Source organism: Juglans microcarpa x Juglans regia, chromosome 4D (assembly GCF_004785595.1).
Source record: "Juglans microcarpa x Juglans regia isolate MS1-56 chromosome 4D, Jm3101_v1.0, whole genome shotgun sequence".
Lineage (NCBI taxonomy): Eukaryota > Viridiplantae > Streptophyta > Magnoliopsida > Fagales > Juglandaceae > Juglans > Juglans microcarpa x Juglans regia.
In genome coordinates, this window is record NC_054600.1 from 3,913,192 (window position 1) to 3,934,025 (window position 20,834).

At 37.7% G+C, this 20,834-nt stretch overlaps 1 protein-coding gene and 1 long non-coding RNA gene across 2 annotated transcripts; one reads left to right on the forward strand and one right to left on the reverse strand.

The window, feature by feature from the left end:
- Positions 1–16,464: 16,464 nt before the first annotated feature.
- Positions 16,465–19,233, forward strand: LOC121260807 (pentatricopeptide repeat-containing protein At1g11290, chloroplastic-like). The gene is made up of 2 exons (XM_041162839.1): positions 16,465–18,732; positions 18,957–19,233. The coding sequence occupies exon 1, from the start codon at positions 16,493–16,495 to the stop codon at positions 18,653–18,655; it is 2,163 nt and encodes a 720-aa protein (XP_041018773.1). The 5' UTR covers positions 16,465–16,492; the 3' UTR covers positions 18,656–18,732; positions 18,957–19,233.
- LOC121260809 lies at positions 19,131–19,881 on the reverse strand. Its single transcript, XR_005939792.1, has 3 exons — positions 19,756–19,881; positions 19,387–19,388; positions 19,131–19,255 (listed from the first exon to the last, which is right to left on the reverse strand). It is a non-coding gene; the product is annotated as an uncharacterized LOC121260809 (long non-coding RNA).
- Positions 19,882–20,834: the final 953 nt, after the last annotated feature.

The following is a 20,834-nucleotide window of genomic DNA, read 5'->3' on the forward strand; positions in this document are numbered from 1 at the left end:
GGTTGAAACTTTAAAACATCAGTGTTTTTATCCCCTTTCAAAATCTTAAAAACTTTTTAATTATTTGGCCGTCAGGTGATGTTAAGAAAATATAAATAATTAAATCTATCTATTTTAATCTATTTAAATTTTTGAAAGATAAGTGATGATTTTCACATATAATTAGAATATATGTCTTGAGTTTTAATTCTGACCCTAGATTAATACATTTTATCTAATTAATTAAATATTTCATGTATTCGGTCTACTTATTGAGGAGATTTTGACCCACAAGTGAGAAACAATATTTATAATATAAAATATTAAATCTATTTTTTTATTAATTTAAATTTTTTGGATAAGTGATAATTTTGTAATTAGCAAGACAATTGACATGGATGTAAATATTGCTTTATATTCGCTCGCACGATCATTTACATCTACAAAATGATATTTGAATTATCAATTTCGATGTTTTTTTCCCCTTAATAACATTTATAATTTTATGAAAAGTGCTAGGTTCACAAAATAAAGTCACACTTATGATAACACTTTAATGCTACTTGTTCTCGATTTTTTTTGTTTATTTGAGGTAATTGCAAGTCAGCATTTAGATTTTTACGTTTTTAAACATCGAGATAATTGTTTTTAAGTTTCATAATATTGATACCTAAGAGAGAAAAAAATTCATAATTAAGTACGTTTGATGTTAATAGGATCGTCACATTAGTTCGTTACATGTCAATCTTTGATTGGTTAAGTTTCATACTGATGGTACCTGCTAGCTAACTAGTATGACATATGGCATATATGACACATTTAGTCAACCTTCTCATTAGTTTATTAACAAGAAACTGAAGGAAGTATTTAGTTGTGAGTGATGATAGAGCGTGGCCAATGTAATTTTTTTTTTAATTCTTTTTCAAATATGTTTAAAATCTTTTGAAATATTTTTTAAAAATAAAAAAATATAAACTTATTAAAAAATATTTCCTTAATCATGAAATAAATAAAAAAATTAATCAGTGAGAATTTTCAATAGCCACTCTCTGTAAGAGTGGCATTTTCATTTCTTAAGTATAAATATTAATGTTACAAATTTACAAAAATTGAAAACTTTGTTGCCTCTAAATCGTGAAATTTTAAATACTGATTTTGTAATTAATAAATGTATATATTTGTTTAAAAGCAACCTTTGAATATAAATAACTAAACAAATGTCATCGTTTAGGTTAATTTAGTTAGGTTTATTAACCTAACTAGATGGTTGGATTGTGTAACAAAGGCCCGTATTACTTAACTCAGTGTCTGTAAACAAGCCTCTAGCCTTTAGTTTTATTTCAATTAGAGTCTACATCTTGGGCCGTAGGCCTGACCTTTTATTATACGAGTCTGTAGTTTACCTGTGGCCAGAGTCAAGTCCAATAGTAGAGTCAGTCTATATTGTGTACGTTGGAAACCCTTGGGGGAATTATCTAATGAATCTTGAAACCCTAAGTTTACCTTTTTTTTTCTCTGTTCTTGAAGGCGCTCTCCTTGAAGAGTACTATTAACTTCACTATCCATTCTTATCTTGTTGTTACATGTTCTTATTTTACTGTCGTGTTATAAATGGTATCAAAGATATCGATTCCTGGCAATCAAATATCACACACATGGCAAAAAGTACAAGAATGAATAAACTACAAGTAGTACTAAATGTAGTGAAAAAATCGAATGAAATATTAGAGGATGAGGTGCTAGGCCTAAAGAGACAGACATAAGCCATTGTCCAACAACTTGCAGCTCTGACTGCAGAAATGCACAAAAGAAACCATAACAGCCACGGTGACTCCTCTTCTGACGTGCAAAATAGAGAGGGACCGTGCCCACAACAACAAATGGGCAAGATACAAACTAGAACCATCAGATTGGATTTCTCTATGTTCCATGGTGAAGACCTTATAGGTTGAATTTATAAAGTGCATCAGTTCTTTAATTTTCATAATACATTACCCCAACAACGTTTAAGGTTGGTCTCTTTTCACATGGAGGGTGAAGCCCTCACTTGGTTCTAAGATCTGGAGGAATCGAGGCTAGTGATTGGGATTCCTTCATTAATGCCCTATTAGTGAGATTTGGCCTTAGTGCTTATGATGACCCGATGGAAGCACTTACGAAACTAAGGCAATCTGGCACTGTAGAAGAGTACAAGGCTAAGTTTAAGGCCTTGTCTAATAGACTGAAGGGGTTGTCTGACACTTATAAGCTTAGTTGCTTCCTTAGTAGCCCTAGGGATGACATTGATTACCTGTCCGGATGTTCAACCCCTCAAACTTAACTTTAGCCTATAGCCTAGCAAAGATGCAAGATGAGACAATTAATCTTACAAAAAGAAATCACAAACTTGGGTATAGCTACTCCCTCAGACCCGGGCATTCTCAAGAGCCCTAACTAGCCACCAACCTTCCAACACAAAACCCACCCCGAAACCAGCAAACACCTTCCAAAACCATCCTTGCCCACACAAAAGATTAACCAACAACAAATGAAAGAGCATAGAGATAAAGGGCTTTGTTACTATTGTGATGCTAATTGGGGCCCAGGGCAAAAATTTCAAAGCCCAAAACTGTACTTACTAGAGGATGTGATGCTGGAAACTTAGCTTAAGGTTAGTTGAGGAAGAAGAGCAGTGTGAGACAACAGAGGAAACTCCCAATATCGAGGTGATTGTTAACCAGGGGAGTTCTGAAATCTCTCTCCATGCATTGACTGGGTCTATCAATCCAACCATGAGGGTGAAGGGAATGATTGACACTCAATGAGTTACCATTTTGGTGGACACAGGGTCCACTCATAGCTTTTTAGATCCAGCCACCATAAGCAACACTAAAATGCCCTTAGACTTCAAGGTAAAGGTGAAGGTGAGGGTTGCCAATGGGGAGCTCATTCCCAGTGAGGGAGGATGTAATGAAGTGAAGGTCCTAATTCAGGGTACTATTTTTATAGTGGATGTACATGTGTTGGTTCTAGCCATATGTGACATAGTATTGGGAATTAATTGGCTGAGGGAGTTAGGGCCAATCTTGTGGGATTTTAATAAGTTGTTGATGAAGTTTATATACCAAGGGAAGGGAATGGAAATCCAGGGTTTAGCAGCAGCAAATATGATTGAGGGAGGGTCCCTGAGGCAGTTGAATGGGCTAGAAAAGAGGGGTAATTTTGCAAGTAATGGAGGAGATAGATAATGCTGAAAAGGAAGTTGTGGAAAAGGTTCTAGAGTCCTTACAGTCCCTATTACTGCACTTTGAGTATTATTTTCTGAACCAATGAGTTTGCCCCCGTCTCGATCCCATGATCATGACATCAACCTAATTCCCGACACTAAGCCCATATCTATAAGACCCTACCTTACCCATACTACCAAATAGAGGAAGTTGAAAAAATAGTCCAAGAGCTGCTTTCCATAGGTATTATACAGCCTAGTCAAAGCCCTTATCCATCCTCGGTGTTGCTGGTAAGGAAAGTCGATGGTACGTGGAGGTTATGTGTGGACTACCGAGGGCTTAATAATGTCACTATTAAGGATCGCTATCCTATTCCAATTGTAAAAGAGCTTATGGATAAGTTACAATGCGCCATTATTTTTTCTAAACTAGATTTGAGGTTAGGTTATCACCTGTTATCACCAAATCCAAGTCAAGCCTAAGAATGTGCTAAAAACAATGTTTAGGATGCATGGGGGACAATATGAGTTCCTAGTTATATGTTGTTTGGGTTTACTAATGCTCCGTTCACCTTTCAAAGTCTTATGAATGAGGTATTCCGACCCCATTTGAGAAAATTTATACCCGTTTTTTTTATGACATTCTTGTGTGTGTACAGTAAAACTGAGGATCATGTGAAGTACTTACAAGCTACCTTGGAATTACTAAGACAACAAAAGTTGTACGTTAAGCAATCCAAATGCCACTTTGGGTGTCGTGAGATAGCCTACTTAGGCCACTTAATCTCAACTTGAGGTGTTTGGGCTGACACGAACAAGCTATCAGCAATGAAGGTTTATAAGAAGTTTTAGGGGGATTGCCTCACCCTTTACCCGCATGTTGAAGAAGGATGGATTTAAATGGAGTGAGGAGGCCAAGGTTGCATTTCACAAGTTAAAAGAGGCTGTTACATAGCCCCCGTTTTTAGGCCTCCCAGATTTTTCAAGGCCATTCACGATTGAATGTGACACCTCGAGAAATGCAGTTGGGGCTGTATTAATGCAACGAGGCAGGCCTCTAGCTTTTTTCAGCCAAGCTTTGAAGGTAAGGGCGGGCACTCATGATGTCCACCTACGAGAATGAATTATTTGCCCTAGATTCAATTGTTCTTAAGTGGAGACCGTACCTATTATGGCAGACCTTTGTGGTACATACCAACCAGCAGAGTTTTAAGCACCTTTTGGATCAAAAGGTGGGCACTCTGATGCAACAATGCTAGATAACTAAGTTGCTAGGGTATGATCTTGTTGTGGAGTACAAAAAAGGTTCAGAAAATAGAGTTGTCGATGCTTTATCAAGGAAGGGTAAGGGAGAAGATGGAGAGTTAATGCTAATAATCACCTTTCCAAATGTGCAGTGGGTTAATGAATTAAAGGAGGCCTGTGAAACTGACGTACACTTACATAATCTTCTCAAAATGTATTTTGAAGGGAAATTAGGTCCTAAGTATACCATGAGAGAATGATTATTACTGTACAAGAACAAATTATACATTTCACAACATGATGAATTCAAGAATAAGTTGCTGGAGTTGTCACACATCAGCCCTTGGGGTTGTCATTCGGGATACGAAAAACCATTCATAGAATGAGGAGGGACTTCTACTGGGAAGGGCTAAAAAGGGTCTTGAAGAGTTTCATCGAAAACTGTGACTTATGCCAAAGGGTCAAAGTAGATAACACCTTACCTAGTAGCCTACTCCAGCCACTACCCATACCGACACAACTATGGGCCCACATTACTATGGACTTTGTGGAAGGTCTTCCAAACTCTCACGGGTTCAACAACCTTCCGGTCGTGGTAGGTCGGCTGACTAAATACAGCCAGTTTGTCCCTCTTAAACACCCCTATTCAGCTAGGGAAATTGCTAAGCTATTTCTCAAACATATTTTCAAATTGCATGGACTACCACAATCTATAGTTTCTGACTGGGACAACATGTTTACAAGCCAATTATGGCAAGAGTTTTTCACCTTGCAGGGAATCTAGTTGTCCTTAAGCAAGGCATACCACTCCCAAACGGATGGGCAGTCCGAGGCTATGAACAAAAGCGTGGAGAACTACCTCAGATGTTTCGGTGGCGACAGGCTTAAGGATTGGTCTAAGTGGACACCATTGGCTGAGTGGTGGTACAGCTCTACTTAGCACTCATCCATCAAGATAACCCTTATAAGGCGCTCTATGGAAAAACCCCCTCCTAGGCTACTGGACTATGTGCCTGGGACAACACGAGGAGAGGCTGTAGACAACACTCTAAGGACCCGAGACCAGATCACAAGACTGCTCAAGCAAAACTTACATAAGGCACAAGAGAGAATGAAAAAAACACTCTGATTTTAAACTTGAAGAGCATGAGTTCGAAGTAGGGGAGTATGTGTACTTGCGGCTCCAGCCATGCAGGCAAACCACCGTAGCACTACGGCGTAGCCTCAGCTCTCACCATGCTATTTCAGGCCATTCCAAATGTTATAGAGAGTGGGTTAGGGCTTACAAGTTGGATCTTCCAAGATCCTAATGAATCCACCCTGTTTTTCATGTGTCCTAACTCAAACGTAAGATCGGCTCCATGGTGGTTGCTCTTCCAACTCTACCGCCCGTCATTGATCAAGGAGTTGTTTGCCCAGAGCCTGAAGAGGTATTGAACCGCCGTATGACGAAGGAAGAGAATAGGGTAAGGGTGGAGCTCCTAGTCAGCTAGTAAGGCCAAGGACCTGAGGACACCACATGGGAGATCCACTCTAGATTGAAGGATGATTTCCCTACCTTGCGGGAAAAGTGTTTTGAACGAGGGGAATATGTAACACGTGATGGCCAAGACCAGGGATTGGCAACGCGAGAAACGATGAAAGAGAAGATATTAAGAGGGAAGGCAAAGTGAACCTTAGCAAACGTGGAGAAGAAAAGGCTTAATTCTGAAGTGAAGAGTTGATTTGTTGAGTTCTGGAGATCCTGATCTGTGATGGGCTAAGTAGTTGATTGACATGTGTAACAAATGCCCGTATTAGTTAACTCAAAGTCTGTAAACAGACATCTAGCCTTTTGCTTTATTTCAATTAGAGTTCGCATCTTGGGCCGTAGGCCTGATCTTTTATTAAATGAGTCTGTAGTTAGCCTGTGGCCAGAGTTAAGTCCAATTGTAGAGTCGGTCAATATTGTGAACACTGGAAACCCTTGGGAGAATTATTTGATGAATATTGAAGCCCTATGTTTTCCCTTATTTTTTCTTGTTCTTGGAGGCGCTCCCCTCGAAGAGTGCTATTAACTTCACTATCCATTCTTATCCTGCTGTTACATATACCTCTTTTACTGTCGTGTTACAATAAGCCTTTATTTCGAACCCTAAGTTTTAAGTACTAAAAAAAACCTATGAGCTTAAAATGTTAACTATTTAAGATTTGAGTGATGGTGTTTGAAAATCGTTTGGCCAAACCGATGTGCTCTGATTAAGAATTTTGTACTTTGGTTCGGATGCTTGTTTGGTTAGTGAGATGAGATGAGATGAAATTTTTTTGATGAGTTGAATAAAATATTATTAGAATATTATTTTTTAATATTATTATCGTTTTTATATTTGAAAAAGTTGAATTGTTCATTATATTTTATGTGAAAATTTAAAAAATTTGTAATGATGAGATGGGATGATTTCTCTATTTGTTAAGAAATAGATTTCATCCCAAAATTCTCATTTCATCCCATCTCATTTCCAAACATAATTCAAATACAAAATTTTCAAACTAATCATTACAACTTTCCGAAACTTTCAAACAAAAAATAAAAATAATTCAATTTTTTCAAATCCTCAAACAAAAATAATATTATAAAACTATATTATAACAATATTTTAATTTTATAATATTTTTTATTCAACATTTTTTCTCTCATTTTCCAAAACTCAAAAAATATTCAACTCAAACTATCTTACTACTATTCATAAATTATGTTACTACTATTAACAAAATTCTCATCTTATCTCACTCCCCAAATGACCTCAAGTCTCTCTTTTTTTTCGCAGATGAGATGAGATGAGTTGTGATAAAAGTTCAAAACTGAATAAAATGTTGTTAGAATATATATTTTTAATATTATTTTTGTTTTGGAATTTATAAAGTTGAATTGTTTATTTTATTTTATGTGAGAATTTGTAAAAGTTGTAATGATTAGATGAGATGAGAAGTTTTGTGAAAGTTAATTTGAACATGTTTGCATTTTTTTTTTTGAACATTTTTTGTGATAATCCTCTGATTAAATGAATATCCTAGATTTTTTTTGCTCTGGTTTTTTCAGAATATTTATGAATAAATTACATTCAAATATTTAGATTCTCTGATTCAATATTTAGATGCAAGACATTCATCAAGTTGGCTTTGTCACCAATCCACCAAAGGGGGAGGTTGTAGATGTAAAAGTTTGGTTAGTACTAGGTGACTAAGTTGATAAGTTTGGATATAACTGAGTAAGATGATAGAATTTATATTTTCCTTGGTTTTGTAATTTGGATGAATGTAAAATACTTTGATTTTTATCTATGACTATTTTGATTTTATCTAGAGGTTGTTAGATAATGTTTTAGATATGTCAAGAGTGTATGTATCCAAATTATAAGGAGTCTGAAATTATTTTGTGAAGAATTTGAATGGAAACTATATATGTTGAGAAGACTTAGCTCCAGGTGTCAACAGAGGCGTCAGCAGAGTTTTTCGCAGCATAGTCCTTCTATCAGTAGAGTCTTACTGCAGATCAAATTCCTACCATACTCATTCCATCAGCAGAGTCTTACTGCAGATCAAATTCCTACCAAACTCATTTCGTTAGTAAAGTCCTATTGTAGATCAAATTTCTATCAGATTGTTTATTTAAGGGATCCTACTGGTTAGGATCTACAGAGATTCAGTTCTAGATATTTTTTAGAGCACTTTCTAGTGCATATTTTTGTGAGAAAATTTCATGGAGAATTTTCATATTGTTTCTCTCAAAAAGTGTGATTGTGCTCCATGTTGGAGATTGAGTGATCGTAATTCAACCATTGGAGTTCCAGGAGGGAAGTTAATAGTTTGAAAATCGCCAGAGGCTCTGACTACTATTACAGTTGAAGACGAATCGTTTGTTTGGTCAAGTAAGAGAGTCAAGTTACAAAAGTTTTGTAATTGAGAATTATTTGTAATTGATTTTCAAATAATAAGATTGAGTTTCCTGGATTTGGCTGCTCCATTGGATTTTACCTTTGAGGAGTTTTTCAAAGGGTTTTCCTTCGTAACCAAAATTGGTGTTACGCAATTTATTTATTCTACGTTATTGCTTAATTATTAAGTTAATTACATGCTTGACGACTAATCAATTTTTTGAGTGAATTGTTAGATATTTTCGTTCCGATACAAGGGTACATGGGTAATTTCACACACAAACCTCCCTTGAACTAACTGCAGCTCAATTTGTAATCACCCCAACTTATCAATTGTGGATGAAGCTTTGAAGTTATAAATAAGCAAATTATTCCTATTTAGGACAAGCTTGAGGAGTGACATAATATGAGAATTTTGTAAATTGTAGTAAGATAGTTTGTGAATAGTAGTGAGATATTTTGAGTTATGTTTTATGGGATTTTGGGAAATGAGAGAGAAAAAGTTGAATAAAAAATATTATAAAGTTAAAATATTGTTATAATTTAGTTTTTTAATATTATTTTTGTTAGAGATTTGAAAAAATTGAATTATTTTTTTTTATTTTTTATTTAAAAGTTTGGAAAAGTTGTAATGATTATTTTGAAAAAATTGTGTTTGAGTAATGTTTGGGAATGAGATGTTAGGGCTGTAAACCAACCAGCCTGGCCCATGTCTGGGCTTGGCTCGACCCGACTCGGCTCAAGAACAAACAAATCCGATATGGGCCGACTCGACTCGAGATTGAAAGTAGGTAATTGGTACCTGAATCGAAAACAAAGACTTACAGAGTACAAAGTTGGTATTAATTTTTTATAGCTAATGATAAAAGCTGATGTGGCGCTAGGGTGATTTTCTCTCAACTTTGCAACGTCCTAGGGTTATCGTGCATGGCGCTTGGCGTTGGCCCTGTGCGTCCATCGGTTGGTTTCTGGAGGGAAGGGGAGGAATTGAGTCGAAATGCAGAGCCAAGATTGACTAATAGGAAGGGGAAGGATTTGATAGAACCTACAGGGCGACTTTTTGCAGATGTGGTGGCATCCAATCCTCAATTGTTGCCGAACATCCATATACCACATCGTGATCCGAGATTCCAAGATGGTGAAATGTTTTTTGTTTTCTCAAAAGCGGAAGTGCAATTATCGTCCAAACCGTTTCATTTCTCGGTAGTTTTGAAATTTCTACGTCGAAGACCTTCGCTTGACCATATTCGGGGATTTATTAATAATAGATGGGGGTTGAAAGCGATACAAGTTATTGGTCAATTGAGAAATCCACGTAATGTGTTGGTGCGGATGGCTAAGGAAGAATATCTTATCTCTGTGATGGTGAGAGGGAACTCAGAAATCCTTGGTGTGGCCTTTCGAGTTTTTTACTGGATCCCGAATTATGTGGAAGATGAGGATTCGCCTTGGGTTCTAGTGTGGATGACTTTGCCGGGTTTACCTCTGAATTATTTTTAGGAATCTATGTTGCGTAGTATTGGAGATGGATTTGATAAATATTTGAAACGGGATAATGCCACGGCTTGTGTTTCTCGACCTGAGGCTGCTCGAATTTGTGTGGAGTTGAATATTTCTTCTCCTTTGAGGCACTCTTTATGGCTGGGTCCTCCTCATGGAAGTTCTAGCCATTTTCAGGAAGTTTTTTATGAGGCAGTACTGAGTTATTACGGCTCTTGTCTTAAACAGGGCCATACGGATAGAGGTTGAAAATAAGGAAAGGCAAGAAAATAGGCCAATCACGCAGTTTGAGATTGGGGAGGCGTCGAGGTCTTGGCGTCAAGCAATTCTGGAGAGTATCCAAGCTCGTAAGGCTACATAAATTTTATTTATTTCACAGATGGGTGTGGTGCATGAAAATTGTAAGGGTGTCCTTCAAGATGCAGAAGCGGGGTTGACGAAGGGCTTTTCTGAGATGCGCACTTCTGATGTATGTAGTTCTACCACACCTGTGACAAATTGTTATCAAGAGCTTGGGAAGGATGAAATGTTGGAAAATGTATTGCCTACCCAGACGCAAGCAGCAAATTCAGAAAAGTGGTGTGATTTGGAGACTGTTTCAGATGATGAGGTACTGCATAATATTGTTGAGTCTGGTCTTAAGAGTTTGCTGAGGGTGGTTGATGAGGCTTTAGAGTTTGAGCTAGGTGGGTCGGGAAGAGAAGATTTCCTTGTCGGGCGGTTTTTGATGGGGAACAAGAAGGTGACCTGAATGAATTGGCTGCAAAATTTTTTGATTCTGATCCAAAAATGCATGTTCCTTTGAAGAAGGTAAAGGGGGTGCAAAAAGAAAAATCTATTGTAGTTCTGGAGTGTTATACGTGTTCCAAAAACATTATTTGATTTTTTGATGTCTATACTAATTAGGGCTGCAAATGGTCCGGTCCGGTCCGGCGATGGACCGAATATTTTCTATCCATCATTTTTCCGGATCGGACCGGACTGAACACCCAAAGGGACCGGACCGATTGCTATCGGTCCGGTCGGTCCGGCCTAATTTTTTTATTTTTTTAAATAATTAATAAAAAAAATTATTTAAAATACTAAATTAAATTAAGTGACTTATTAATGTGGATTATGTAACAAACTCAATAAAAAAATATTTTATATGGTCAAGGACAATAAATTAGATAATAATTATATTATTAATTTATATAATTAACTAATTGATATTATATATTAGTTAATTCATAGAATATTAACAAGTGTTAATAAAATATTTAAAATTTTATATTTTTAATAGTGATAGGTTAGATGAAGATATATATAAAATATTGTTAATTTATAGAATATTAACAAGTATTAATAATATATTTAAAACTGTATATTATTAATTGTACAATTATTATATATAAAATATATATAATTTTTTTTTCATTCGGTTCGGTCTGGTCTGAAAAAACCCTGGACCGTGGACCGGACCGAAACTTTTCAGTCCTCTAAAATGTGGACCGGACCGGACCGGTCTAAGTCTCTGTCCAGTCTAGTCCGGACCGAAACGGTCGGTCTGGTCAGTCCGTTCGGTCCGACCGGACCGTTTATCACCCCTAATACTAATCTAGAATATTATGGGAGTTATTTCGTCGAAACATAGGCTTTGGCGTATTTTGAAAAAAAGCCGGCCGTTGGTGGTGGCTCTTTTAGAACCTTTTCTAAATGCTAATAAATGTAGTAGATGGGCAATATGGTTACATTTACCGTCTTTTGTGAATAATGCAGAAGCGGGTGGTAAAATCTGGTTGTTTTGGGCGGAAGAACTAGAGTTTGAGATGATCTCAATTTTCGACCAAGCTATTTCGGTTGGTTTTCTTATGGTACTAGGCGTGTGTAACATCTTTTGTGTATGGTAGATGTTTCCGTGCATAAAGAATAGAACTATGGGAATATCTCAGATTGCAAGACTCTTAGGGGCCTCCATGGCTGATTGGGGGGGATTTTAATATTATCCGAAATGATAGTGAAAAAGTTAGGGGTTTGTTACAGGCTTCTCGGGCTAAGGCTGATTTTAATGGGTGTATTCATGATTGTGCACTGCTTGATCTCCCTTTCAAAGGTAATCGTTTATCTTGGTGTAATGGACGACTTGGTGGAAGGCGAATTTGGGCTCGATTGGATCACATTTTGGTTAATATGCAATTTCTTAATTGTTTTGGGGGTGCGAATATTAGTTACCTTTCGCGCACATCGTCAGATCACTCTCCGATGTTGATTCAATTTTTCAGTAACAGTGAGATTTGCGCACGGCCTTTTCGATTTCTACAAATGTGGGGTTCCCATGAAGAATTTCTTCCATTGGTGAGGCGGACTTGGGAGGCAAATGTGGAAGGTTGTGCCATGGTGCGAATCAGTATAAAATTAAGAGGCTAAAATGTGTGTTGCTGAAATGAACTAGAGACGTCTTTGGGCATGTTGAGGTGGAAATCAAAAGGCTGGAAGATTGAATTATTTGGCTGGAAGAGGAAGTGACAAGAAATTTTTTAGTTCAGTTCGAAAATGAATTAATGCATTGTAAACAAGAACATTTGCAGTGGATTCATAGGGAGAAAACCTTGGCTTGTCAAAAGTCAAGACTCAAATGGATTACGAAAGGGGACTCTAATACAACCTTTTTTCATGTGGCTATGAGAGTGAAGAAAAAGAAAAAAAAAATTGAGAAAATAGTTCTTGATGATGGACGAGTATTGGACTTGGTTGATGCTATGCATACGGAAGCTGTGGAATTTTTTCAAAGGCTATTCTCCTCAACTAACATGAATTTTAGTGTACCGGAACTTGACCTACTCGTTCCTTCTGTAACACTGGAAGAAAATGAGTCAGTGTGTGACTCCTTCGGTTGATGAAGTCAAGAATGCTCTTTAGTTTATTCCTCGGGATAACAACCCTGACCCTGATGGGTTTTCAGCTTCTTTCTTTTCCTTGGCATGGGATATCGTTAAAGAAGACTTTGTAGAGATGGCGAAGGATTTTTTTGCGGGTCAACCTTTTTCTACTTTTTATAGGGCCACAAATTTGGCCTTGATTTCGAAGGTATAGGAACCTGTGGGATTTGGACACCGGCCTATTAGTTTGTGCTCCGTGGTGTATAAAATTATGACGAAGATTATGGTTGTTAGATTACTCCTATACTTGAAAGAATTATTTCGAAGGAGCAGGCAGTGTTCATCCCGAGTCGAAGTATTTTTGATAATATGGCTTTGGCTTAGCAATTGGCTCAAGGTATTAATCGAAATGTGTAAGGGGTAATGTGATGATGAAGATTGATATGGCAAAGGTGTACAATCGAGTTAATTGGAGGTTCCTCTTGGAAGTTTTGCGTAGATTGGATTTTTCTGATAATTGGATGAATTTAGTTTACAATGCTATTTCTTCTCTGCATTACTTGGTGATGTTGAATGGTTGTACAATGGTTTTTTTTTTTGTTTTTTTTTTCTCTTCCATGCTTTGCATGGCCTTCGACAAGGTGATCCATTATTGCCTTACCTATTTATTTTGTCTCAGGAAATTCTCTCTCGTATGCTGCATCAACAATTTAATTTGGGTCGTATAAAACCTTACCATCCGGGTGGAGGTACCCTTATTTCTCATTTGCTGTACGCAGATGATATTTTGATTTTTGCAAATGGTGGAAAGGTGTTCATCAGGAATCTCATGACAACATAGCATCAATATGAAGATATATCTGGTCAGTTGATTAGCTTGAGTAAGTCTACTATTTTCTTCTCCTCTTCCATTTCTATGGTTAGAAAGATAACCTCAAATTGATTTTCGGGTTTGAAGAAGGCTCATGGCCTTATTTGTATATGGGGATTCCTCTCTATATGGGGCGATTGAAAATTAGTTTTTTGATTATTTTGTGGCGAGGATTCAGAAAAAAATTAGCGGGGTGGAAAAGCAAGATTTTATCCTTTGGGGGGAAGATCGTTCTTATTAAATATGTGTTAAACAGTATGCCAATCCATATGTTATCAGTTTTAAAGATGCCAAAAGTTGTGTTTGCAACTCTTTAAATTTTTTTTTCTGATTTTCTTTAGGGCTCCTCGATGGAGTTTAGAAAGCGGAATTGGATATCATGGAAGCTTGTTTGTAAGCCAGTGTATGAGGGAGGACTTGGTATTAGAGATTTGATGGTGGTGCAAGAATCTCTACTTATGAAATTTGGATGGAAATTGTTAACAGGGGAGTCTATGTGGGCGGAATTTTTCGAGAAAAAATACATTGGACGGGATCACATCTATAAGGTGATTCAGATGAACAAAGGTTTCCGACTTTGGAAGGGCATTACAACGTTATTGCCTAGAGTGATCCTGAATTCTAAATGGATTGTTGGGAACGGTCAAGTCAATTTTTGGATGGATAATTAGGTGGGGTGTGGTCCTTCGCAAGATTTCTGTCCAATGGTAGGGAGCATCAATTTGTCGGTTGCTGAAGTAATTGATGACAGGGGCCCGAAAATTGAAGTCATTCGGGAATTGGTTACACCAGAAATGCTGCAGAAAATTCATGAATCAGGTGTGCGACTTCGACAAGGGAGGGATGTCTTGATATGACAACATTCTTTGGATGGTCACTTTACCACTAAATTTGCTTGGGATATTTCTAGGCAACGTGGACAAGTGTGTGAATGGATGAAGTGGCTTTGGCAAGCAAATATTTCCAAGAAAATGTCTTTCTTCTGTTGGAGGGCAAAGAGAGGGGCTGTACCGACTGATGATTGTATTCAACGAATGGGCATTCGATTGGTTTCTAAATGCCATTGCTGTACCATGCTTCAAGTGGAAACTATGCATCATATTTTGTGTGAGGGGCCAAGTGTTCAAAAGGTATGGAAGTTTTTTGCAAATCTTTGTCAGATAAGGCTACCGTTGATTCGAAACTGGAAGGGTATGGTGTCTTTTTGGTGGCAGCGAGTGATGGTACACTCTCAAGTAGGGTGGATACGTGGAGCCCTTCCTATTATTATTTCTTGGGCTTTATGGAAGTCTCGATATGCGGCTAAAATGGAAGGTAGTTTGTTTAAGATAGATGAGGTTATACGGACTATGAAGTTTTTAATTAAAGATGCCTCTTGTAATCTGAAAAAATTCCAGCATATGAGGAAGAATGATAGTTTGGTGATTGAAAGTTTAAATCTTCGGATTGTCCCTCTTCATACCAAAAGATCGGCTTTTATTAAATGGGAGTTGCCGGAAATGGGAATGGTGAAACTAAATGTTGATGGTGGTGCTTGTAACAACCCAGGAGAGGCAGGGGGTGGAGGTGTTATCTGAGATTCAAATGGCAAGGTTATAGCAGGTTTTGCGCATTCATATGGCTTTGCATCTAATACTATTGTTGAATGTCGAGCTTTGCTCGATGGCCTTCGGATATGTAAATGTTTGAGGATGTGAGATGTTTTAGTCGAATCAGATTTAGCGGTTGTCATGAATTAGATCGCATTTGGGATTTGTCGACTTTGGTTTCTTTGGGACTTTTGAGAGGAGATTAAAGAGCTTGCAAATGAGATTAATGCACGGTTTAGGCACATTTTTAGGGAAGCAAATATGGTAGTGGGTTTTTTGGCAAAGGAAGGTTCGCATGGAGTTAACACAGATTTTGTTGGTTCAGAAGTAGTACAAACCTGTTTCCGAGGTTTGATTTGTATGGATCGTTTGGGAATTCCTTTTATTAGAGAGAAATGATGTTTTGTTCTTGAGAGATTTTTTGCCACCAAGATGTTCCTCCGCCACACGTGAGGGTTTTCTAATAAAACTCGGGGTAGGGGCCATTCATGGAGATGGGGCCCTGACTCTTTTTCTTTTTAAAGTACAACCATTATTTCATCAATGATTCCCCACTTTCCAGCACTCAAGTAGTTCGATCAAAACTAAAAAACTTTACAAATCCCATTATTCCTATACAATCTGATCAATCCTATATTAAACTTTTGGTAGTAAAAATAAAGAAAAGCACAAGGTAAAAGAAAAACATTGATCTTTAGAACTTTCATAGAACCTTCATAGAACCTAGAAAAGAACAAATAGCACAAAAAAGAGAACCCCAATCGTAAAAAACACAAGAAACTAGCCAAAAAAAAAAAAAAAAACTACACAAATCTAGAGAGAAAAACAAAAAGCACACCTATTTTTCATTGTACATTGGGATTTGGATAAGCACCACAAGGAAATTGGAGCTGCCTATTTCCAAGTCTTCCTGCAAGAGCTCATGTTTGTAATGCAATATGTTTTCTGGTTTCTTCCAGAAAAGCTTGACGAGGATGATAACCACTCCCATGTAAAGCCTCTCCATGAAGAGCATGAGCGACATGACCAAGCAAATGGAGACTAGGGTTTTTAGACCATCTCTCAACCATCTTTGCGAAATCTCAGCCATCTCTCACTGTCTCATTTGGGCTTGTATTTAATTTTTTCTTATACATTATAAACATCGGTTTCAGTATATTCGACCCGCAAGTTCCTTCAATCTGCATTTTTGGTCAGGTCGGGTTGGGCTGCACAGGCCTATAAGATGAGATGAGATGAGATGGAAATTTTGAGAGGAAAACTTTTTACAAACAAGCCTAGAGTGTGAGTTGGACGTGTTCTTAAGGAACATTTGCTGCACACTTTTATTAATGGAGGCTCGTCTTATGAAGTTGGTGGGCAATTCACGTGGTTTATTCTTAATGCAGAAGCTGGGTTCGTTGAATCTTATGCCCTTACCCCCGCGTTTCCTCCTCCTCTACCACTCAGAAGCACAAATCAAGTTCCTTCTCGGACCAATCGAGCCCGATACATGCGTTTCATTGATCAAGCAATGCAGAACCATCCAATCTTTGAAATCCGTCCACGCTTCAATGCTCAGATCACATCTTCACTCAAACCTCTTCTTCTCCACCAACCTCATTTCTCAATACGCCTCTCTAGGCTCCATGTCTCATGCCTACTCCATCTTCTCTTCGAACCAATCGTCGGATGTCTTCCTCTGGAATGTAATGCTCCGTGGCTTCGTCGACAATGGATTATATAACCGTTCCATGCTTCTGTACAGAAAAATGCTACTACGGGGCATTCAACCCGACAATTTTACGTACCCTTTCATTCTCAAGGCATGTGGATGTGTTAGGGATCTTGAGTTTGGGGTTATAGTTCATGGTAACCTGATAGAATCTGGGTATGATTCAGATGTCGTCGTTGGTAATTCACTCGTTACCATGTACGGTAAGTGTGAGCGTCTTGATATTTCTCGGCTAGTGTTCGATAAAATTGCTGAAAGAAATATAGTCTCTTGGAGTTCAATGATTGGTGCATGTGCACAGAATGGGCAATACGAGGAAGGGCTATCGTTGTTCTCGCGAATGTTGGATGAGGGAATCAGACCAAACAGGGCTCTTATCTTAAATGTGATGTCCTGTGTACACAGAGAAAACGATGCTGATGATGTCTGTAGAATTGTGATAGATCATGGAGTTGACTTGGATCGGCCTGTCCAAAATGCAGCAATGGGGATGTATGCGCGATGTGGGAGAATTGACATCGCTCGAAGATTCTTTGATGGAATCCTCGAGAAGGATTTGATGTCTTGGGCAGCCATGATTGAAGCTTATGTGCAAACTGATTTGCCTCTTACAGCCTTAGAGCTCTTTAAACAGATGGTATTGGAAAGAATCCCTCTTGATTCCGTCAGCCTTTTGAGTGTGATTCATGCTTGTTCAAATTTAGCTTCTTTCCAGCAAGCACGCTTCATTCATGGGTTCATTACTCGGAGATTTCTTGAAAACCAAATATCAGTTGAAACTGCTTTAGTTGACCTCTATGTTAAATGTGGAAATTTGTTATATGCTAGGAACATTTTTGATAACATGCGGGAAAGAAATATAATCTCATGGAGTACCTTAATTTCAGGATATGGAGTACATGGCCATGGCAGAGAAGCGCTCTACCTATTTGATCAGATGAAGGACTCGATAAAGCCTGACCATATTGCATTTCTATCGGTGTTGTCTGCCTGCAGTCATGGTGGGTTGCTTGTGGAAGGATGGGAGTGCTTCAATTCCATGAGTAGAGATTTTAACGTTACACCAAGATCTGAGCATTATGCATGTATGGTTGACCTGTTGGGTCGAGCTGGTCGGCTGAATGAAGCTCATGATTTTATTGAAAGAATGCCTACGTGGCCAGATGCTGGTGTCTGGGGAGCATTGCTTGGAGCATGTAGAATTCATTTAAATGTAGAACTCGCTGAAGTTGCTGCAAAATCTTTATTTCAGTTAGATTCAGATAACCCTGGTCGGTACGTTCTATTGTCCAACATTTATGTGTCATCAGGCAAAAGGAACAAAGCTAATATGATTAGAGCTCTGATGAAACAAAGAGGGTTGAGGAAAATTGCTGGCCACACAATTATAGAGATTAAGAACAAGATCTATACATTTGTTGCTGGGGATCAGTCACACCCACAAACTAATTTGATATATTCTGAATTGGAGAAAGTGATGCATAGGATTCGACAGGCTGGGTATACACCTGATCTGAACTTTGTATTGCATGATGTGGAGGAAGAGATGAAGGAGAAGCTATTGTATGCGCATAGTGAGAAGTTGGCAATTGTGTTTGGGCTACTGAATACAGGGTCATCTAGTACCATTAGAATTAGAAAGAATCTTAGGGTTTGTGGGGATTGTCATACTGCTACAAAGTATATATCTAAGGTTACGGGAAGGGATATCATAGTGAGAGATGCTCACAGATTCCACCATTTTAACAAAGGAACATGCTCTTGTGGGGATTATTGGTGATGTGTTATGGTCTGATTCTAGTATTGCCAACATATTTGTGCTTTTACTGGAGGAGAAATGCTGCGAACTATGACCAGGTAAGGATTCAAACAAGCATGACCAATAAATATGTCCGTGTATAGAAACCTGTCGTGCCTCCTTGGCTTTACATGACCAATAGCTTAGGATAGGCGTACACGCAGCAACTCTATGTATGGTGACATTGCAAAGTTGGCTTCGCAGACTTTGTGGTAGTCACTAATATGGGATGTGCAGAAAAGTTCATCTTCTAGTCATATTGCCCACTTTTGTTTTCACTGTGGCTGGGGTATTTTGCATAGTCGGAATGCATGTATTTGTGGAGGAAGATCCTGGGATACTAAGGAAGGTACAGATAGGGCTACCATGATGCTTTAGAGCTATAGAAAGGTCAACTGAACAAAAGTTCTGATTGCATAACGACAAGATTTTGTGGATGGGACTATAAATTTTAATATTCAAGGGCTGGAATTGGGGCTGTTCTTGGAGATGAAATAAGGCAATGCAATGATGGCATTGAGCGGGAACAGAAATGCTGTTGAGGATATGGAAGATATTGAGGCTCTAGTAGCCTTATGCGAGCTGGAAATAATATGCCAGTAGGGGACATCAACCATCCTTCTTGAATGCAATTAATTGGTAACTGTTGCCACACTCATCTTACAACCTTCCAACTTTTCTCGTCTAAGGACCCTTGATGGATGAAATTAAACTGCTATTCAAATGCTTCAGCCACTATGGTGTTACTCATGCAAAAGGGAGATCAATGGAGGCATTTCTTCAGATTAAAAAAATAGAAAAAATATTACACATGGCTTTTAAGAATAGTTTAAAATCGCTTTATGATATTACTGACGAAAAAAAATCTCTTTATAATATGCAGGTAATTACATTCATTGAATGAGAAGGTAATTGCATGTGTATATCTCCTTTTGATATTTAATTTTGTTCAGGTTTCTCAGTCTGTCATTGAGTTCAATCATGGAAACTGGAATTTACCACTCCAAGACATAAAATAAAAGAATAAATCATATCCTTACTTATAAAGAAAATAAAAAAATAAATCATATTCTATTGTTGACAATGCAGGTCTTTGAAACTCACCGTGTTGAACCCAAAAGGACGCATTTGGACAATGTTAGCTGGTGGTGGTGCAAGTATTATACTGTAAGTTTAATGCCCTCAGATTTCTTAACAATCGTTCTGTCTGCTTAAGGCTGGCCTCATATTGAACCAGTTTTGGAAGCATTTTGCATTAGATAAGGTGAAAGGTACTCATAAGTGGCATGATTTATGCTGAAATCTCATGTTAGATGTCTTGTGTAAGATAGTACTCAGTCACATCTTAGTTCTAACTCAAATCTTCAAGGCCTTCAAATAAAAATCTTGGCATCAGTGAGAAGTTTCCTTTGGGAGTAGAAAATGCTCCTTAGCTTATGCTGTATAAAGTTGCAGACAGTTTTCAACAGGTTTTATTTTTTTTACCCCGGCCCTCTTCTTTTTTCCATGGTGTTGAAGGATTAAAATATGAAAAATCTCTCTAGTTTTCCATGGCACTGAACAGTATCGATGTTTCTTGCAGGTCTCTAGACACAATGACCAGAATCTGCAAACAGGTGATTAAGGGCTGGTTTGGATTCAATGAGATGAGATGATTTTAGATAAAAGATAAAAGTTGAAAAAATATTGTTAGAATATTATTTGTTAATATTATTATTGTTTTGGGATTTGAAAAAGTTGAATTGATATTTAAAAAAATTGAATTGCTTATTATATTTTGTGTGAGAATTTGAAAAAGTTGTAATGATGATATGAGATGAAAGGAGATGAGACGAACACTTTCTGAATTCAAACAATTCCTTTGGCTCTTGTGTCAGCACAAGACACAAAAATTAACTTGGTGCGAGGTCTGTGGTGAATAGTTCAGCATGGGGCTTCCTTGATTGAAAAGGCAAAAGATGGAGCAGTTTGGATTGATGGAAACTCTAAACACATCAGAGTTCTTATACCCATTTCAAAATCTTGAAACTCTGATACTTTTTGGCGGTCCAGTGAGCATGACAATTGCATCGAGCTGTTGTTGTACAATGCATATGTAGTTTTTGCCGCCCGTTTCTTCGATACTTCGAAGTATCAACCTGTTTTTACAACGTTATCTTTG